Source organism: Cricetulus griseus, chromosome 2 (genome assembly GCF_003668045.3).
Source record: "Cricetulus griseus strain 17A/GY chromosome 2, alternate assembly CriGri-PICRH-1.0, whole genome shotgun sequence".
In the NCBI taxonomy this organism is placed as follows: domain Eukaryota; kingdom Metazoa; phylum Chordata; class Mammalia; order Rodentia; family Cricetidae; genus Cricetulus; species Cricetulus griseus.
In genome coordinates, this window is record NC_048595.1 from 387,811,936 (window position 1) to 387,817,935 (window position 6,000).

The 6,000-nt window shown below is 40.0% G+C and overlaps 1 protein-coding gene across 1 annotated transcript in view; it reads left to right on the forward strand.

The window, feature by feature from the left end:
• CUNH12orf40 (chromosome unknown C12orf40 homolog) overlaps positions 1-5,742 on the forward strand; it is a 68,713-nt gene extending 62,971 nt beyond the window's left edge. Inside the window, exons 13-14 of the mRNA XM_035440833.1 lie at positions 1,674-1,756; positions 4,987-5,742. Coding sequence (XP_035296724.1) covers positions 1,674-1,756; positions 4,987-5,469 — 566 coding nt within the window. The 3' untranslated portion in view covers positions 5,470-5,742. The remainder of the gene's footprint in view (positions 1-1,673; positions 1,757-4,986) is intronic.
• The last annotated feature ends 258 nt before the right edge of the window (positions 5,743-6,000 follow it).

Consider the following 6,000-nt stretch of genomic DNA (forward strand, 5'->3'; position numbering starts at 1 on the left):
ATTTTCTTTGTGTGGTCTTATCTGTTGATAACTCCCTCTGTGTTATTATTTGATTTTGATTCTTCTATTTCCCAATTTTCTGTTAGGCTCACTTTTTTTCTTTCTCTCCTTCTTCTTTCCTTCCTTCCTTTTCCTTTCGTCTTTCCATTTCCTGGCTCAAGTTCTCCTCCATGCTTACAAGTCTCTTCCAAATTACTGATGGTTTCATCTACTTTGGTAATTTTCCTTCTTTCCTAGTCTGTGTTTGTTTGCTTACTTCATTTATTTAGTGTGGGTTCTGGAGAGTTGTCTTACTTGACTTTCCATTGCCTGCTGTTCTTTAAAGGGAAGCTAGCTGCAGTAAAGATGCAAGGATCCGACTACAGTCCAATGTCAGCTTCTACTGAAATTCAGAGACAGAGGTGCCAGAGTAGTCTGTGGGGAAATTGAATTTATAGTGTTTTAGAGCAAAGAGTTCTTTTGAGGAAATAATGGGGAAAGGGACAAGAAAATAAAGTAAGAATGAGGAGGTACATGTAAGTGTACAGTGTGTTGCTCAGTAGGTGTAGAGAACGAATGGTCAGAGCCGTCTGTCTGGGAGGTACCAGTCAAAACACAACAAAGAAACAATCAAAGTACAAAAATGTAAATTTTGTTTTTTGGTTTCTCAAGACAGGGTTTCTCTGTGTAGCTTTGGAGCCTATCCTGGCACTTGCTCTGTAGACCAGGCTGGCCTCGAACTCACAGAGATCAGACTGCATCTGCTTCCTAAGTGCTGGGATTAAAGGCATGTGCCACCAATGCCTGGCCAAAAATGTAAATTTTCATAAAAAGATGAAATTTAAGAAGTGCCATGCCCTGCATGACACTAGGGATTGACCTAACTGGGCCAACGAGAGTGAAGAAATGACAGACACCTAACAGAAAAGCTGGGGTGGGGTGACTGTGCACTCTGATGGAGTACATACCAACAGACCTGGAAAACCAGCATTTCTTTTAGACATCTGAATTGAGGAGGAAAGGTTTTCATACAGCTGAACAAGGAGTCAGGTGTGTCCGGTTTTAGTTGAAGGTCTCTGTGGGGGAGCAGTCCTTAACATCAGGAGGGAGATGCTTCAGTCAGTATGTTCCTGCATACACTGTCAGTACTGAACGCAGACCAGGAATGGTTTGCTATTTCATGGGTCTGAGGCATTGGAGTCCTTGACATGGCTGTGCTCATACCACCCATGAGTTTGAGACTTCAACCGTTCTGTACACATTCACTCAGGAATTTTGTGCATTATTCTAATGGCCATGACCCAGGTAAACACAGGCTGGAAGGCCTTCCACACTAGCACAGAACCTCAGTCACAGAATTACATTTCTGCAAAGGTGCTTAAATTATCAGCAACAAGGTCTTACCTTCATTTTTGTCATCACACCCTCCACTACAGGTTAGATCCATGCAACAGACAGGCTTCTTCCTTGCTGAGCCCTATGAACAGAAAATGGCCTTAGATTACACAGTTAGGGATCATATCAATGGTCACTTGTCTTCAGTTTTCTTTTTCATCATAAATAACTGTCCACATCAAAACTTTAAGCTTGGCACATCTCTAAGTGCTGTTTGTTATGGTAGTGAAACTTGGATGTCTTCTACTTTGCTAGAATGTGAGTGCTACCATCCTTCATGAATGGACACTTTATTTCAGATCTGGAGTCTTCGCAGAGCAGCCAGTCTGCCAGCTACTCTCCACGGCCAACCGAGAGTACGTTCAGCTCCAGTTCTGACTTGGTAAGTCACTGCTTTGGGGATTATTAATATATGCTGTATTAATTTTGGATTTTTTTTCTTTTTTTGCATTGAGGAGAGTTGAGCCAATAGTGGAAATAAAAATTACATAAACAAAAATGATTTTCAAAGTTAAAAATTTTTAAGGGTAAAAATGTCAGAAGATGTAAACAAAAAGTAAAAGCAAGTATTTGAGCATTAGTGATATACATTTACAGGGATAGTGAATATATTCTTATAAAAACTTCTTATCGCCTGGTCTCCAGAGTGAGTGCCAGGATAGACTCCAAAGCTACACAAAGAAACCCTGTCTTGGAAAAAACCAACCAACCAAACAAACAAACAAAACAAACAAACAAACAAAAGCTTCCTATTGAGATTATAAATATGCACACACTTTGATATATATGTGCACAATGTATCATATAGAATGTATACAGTTAAACATTATATATTGTATATTTATTTTAAATGGTTTTATTGATTTATTTTAATTTAAAATATAGAATAACCATGTAAACATTAAAATACAGTCTCAAGGCTTATAAAATAAGGTAAACTGCCCAGCGTTGTTGAAGACTGAAATCACAGTAGAGTGACATGTTATATTCTGAGTGGGAACTGTGTCACTTCTGATAAGCCATGTTTAAGTGAAAATTTCCTTCCTTCACTCCTTACCCTTATTTCTCCTGATCTGGTCTCTAGTTTCCCATCCAGACTGTTTGCTAAGGATACCAGTGACTTCTGTACTTCCATACTGTTTTATTACTTTAACAGCATTTCAAAAGCAACTTGGGGAAGACAGGAATTATTTGGCTTAAATGTCCTGATCATATCTGACCACTGAGGGAAGTCAGGGCAGGACCTCAAGCAGAAGCAGAGATGGGAACCATGGAGGAAGGCTGCTTACGGGTTTGCTCTGCATGGCCTGCTCAGCCTGCTTCTTATACAGCCCAGAACCTCTGCCTCTGGTGGCCCCATCCACAGTGTGCTGCTCCTCCCACCCCACCAGCCACATCTATCATTAATCAAGGGAAAATCATATAGACCTTCCTACAGGCAAGCTGATGGAGGTATTCCCTTAATTAATGAAGGCCCTCTTCCTAGATGGTTCCAGCTGTGTCAAGTGGACTAACCAACCAACACACAGCCTTTTTTGATGGAAATTATTTCACCTTTCTAAAACATTTCTGTGAGGATTAGGGTTTAGCTCAGTGTTAGAGCTCTTGCCTTCAGTCAATCCCCACTACCATAAACAAATAAAGAGGGTTTTGTCTCTGCTTCTGCATCAAGATGCTGTGTTACCTTCCCCAACCCCCGGACCATTGCCACCTTATGCTCTACCCTCCTTTCCTCTGCCCTTCTCCCTGCACGATGCTGTGATGACCAGGGCTCTGTACAGAACCTTCTGTCATCCTGTGTGCTAAAGCTACAATGGTGTTGCACATCTTAGAATGATGGTTGTGCTGCTTGATGACTTTAGTTTTGACCCATATTTAAACGTTCTTTTCAACATTTCTTGGGTAGTGAAGAGCATCTCTACCCTTTTGTACTTTGAACTGAATCCTCTTTTAAATTTTTCTGGTTATCCCATATCAATAGATATTCCAGTATACCCACGTGTTCATTTCAAAATCCTCACTCTGCCTCCTCCCAGTCATTTACTTCACGTGAGCAATTTCTAGTTTACCTATTTCTCACTAGAAACCTACTCTATGTTCCCACTAGTTTGTTATTGAATGATTGTGGGTGCTTCTCAAAAGATCTTAGTATTTTGCTTTTGCCCCAAAGTCTTCTCCGGGTAGCAAAGTTCATGACTTTCTAAGAACACACATTCAATCCGGGTAATCTCATTCAATGGGTTCCTGTTTTACTAACTCATCTACACTCCTTACAGCACCCCTGACTCTGTGAAAGCTGGCTCTTGACTGCATAGAATAGTCTCCCTTCCATGTCCTAATCTACACACACTGGTTTGCCAGTTTCTTCTCTGCTTTGGTTTTATGATGTCCCACTTGACATTTGTTGGCCCTACTTCCTGAGCTAATGGAGTCCTATTCAGACAGTTCTTTCATACACTTACACCTTGCAGGGTACCCTGCTTTCTTCACTGTTTCATACTGAGGTCTGTGATCCATTCTTTTATATATTTGGCCTCTTGTGTCTCATCTTAGTTGTGTTTCAAGTGTCAGTATTCTTGCAGTGAGTTCTTCAGAGGCTCCCCAGTCTAAAGAAGGCCTCATAGCTACATTTGCAACGTGGTTCATTCTTTCTACTTTTCTCAGTCTATTCAGGTGTATGATTGCTTGATGAATTTCATGTTTACCTCTGTAATGTATGTCTAAGCAAGCAGCATCTCTGTTCTATGTGAGTGCAGCCTCATGTTGACAAGATGAGATGCACAAGTCTCACTCTCTCCAGTTTGTGTTTAACTAACTTATGTGCATTTCTTGGGCTACTTTTGCTTCCTGGTGTCAGTCTGCCAGATGCTAGATCTAATTTTAGTTTTTTGTAATTCAAACATTGTCTTTCTACTGCCCAGCTTGAATAGTCAGTATGTGTTTTATCTTTCTTCACCATGGTAGTGATTGAAATGCTAGCTTCACACACTCTTGGCAAGCATTCTACTACTGAGCTATAATCCCAGCAAACAATATATTTTAATTACAACATCCAAATGATATTTTCATAAAATTATTTATGAATCATTAAATTTATTTATAAATTTGAGAAATGGAAGGCAGCAAAATTTGTCCCTTTATGAAAAGTTGCAGTATTTACTGTAACCATTCAATTTCCAGTGATCTGATACCTTCGTTTCATGGGATGAACCTAATAACAGTTATGTAACAAATGTTTCACTAAGGAGCCAATGAGTGATCAAGGTTACACTTAGTAACTGCTCCCTGGGAACATGTTACTGCTGTGCCCTTTTTAAGTAGTTGAAGACTGCTGTGGCAGAATGAGGCCTGTGACAGCAGTACTGAGAAGATGACAGATAGCTCTTCACTTTTGCATTTATAGCAGTGACAATTGTCATTGCTATTTTAAAACCCATAGCTTTCTGGGGAGCCGTGGGAGAGTCTTTGACTAATCTTTGATGTTATATCTGCTTTGATTTGTAACTTACCAACTTCTCTTCAATTTTCAATAATTTCCTATACTCTGAATTCGAAGACTGCTTTGAAATAGCCATTTTTAAACTTACCATAGATTTCTTTCATTTCCTTTAGATATCTGAAGACGAAGATCAGATGCAGCAGCAAACTGAAGAGTCAATTAAGAAAGCCACAGAAACAACTGATACTTTTTGTCTCGAGAGGGTGGAAGAGCATTTAGGTGACATAATGGTGAAAGACAATGTCAAAATTCATAAACAGAAAGATAATTTTCCCCAGTCTTCAGTGAAGAATACTGATACATTTCCAGTGTCTCAGTACAATTCAGGACACATCTCACAAAACAAGACCAGTAATGACTGTGTGCTTCAGGCTGGAAGATGTGACTTAGGGGTACAGACAGAGAATGAGCTGCTTATGGGGACAACGGCAGATGTTGCCATACAGTGTACCATAATTTCCCAGTGTTCATGTAAACGTAGTCCTGATGTTCCTGTAACAGAGGTCCCTTCCCTTCATAAGGCTGCCAGCTGCAGTGACGCTATTACAGCACATACCACTGGAGGGCAGGAAACACTTGCAGATAACTCACTCTAAAATCTCAGTTTAGGATGTATTGTTTATTTAACCTTGGATGGCAATAGGAGGTGTTTACAGCTTTATTAATGTAATAAGTAATGAGGCTGAGGATAAAAGGGGGATTTCTAATTTCTGATGTTTTAACTTTAGTATTTCTGTTTTTAATATTTTATGTAGGCATTTCTTGAAGAGCTTTATTTGTAGAAATTTACATATATATGCTGCCATTTCCACATTTATATGTTGCCATTTTCATCCTTATTTTGATTAAAAAAATATATAACTTCTTTATTTCTGTTGATAATTATTCTAAATCTTGATATAGTTAAATTGTTTACAAATGTTCTCAGGGTACCCGCTGGCCATGCCAGCCAAGGTGCTCTTCAGACCTTCCCTCTCCCCCTCTCCTCCACATCAGTCCCTTTCTGTGCTGCAGCTCTGGACAGACCCCTGCTGCAGCTGCCCCTTCCTCTCTGCCCATCTCCAGAAGACCACATGGATATCCCTACAGCCTTTCTCACCACGGTATCCTCCTCTAGTCTCAGCCTC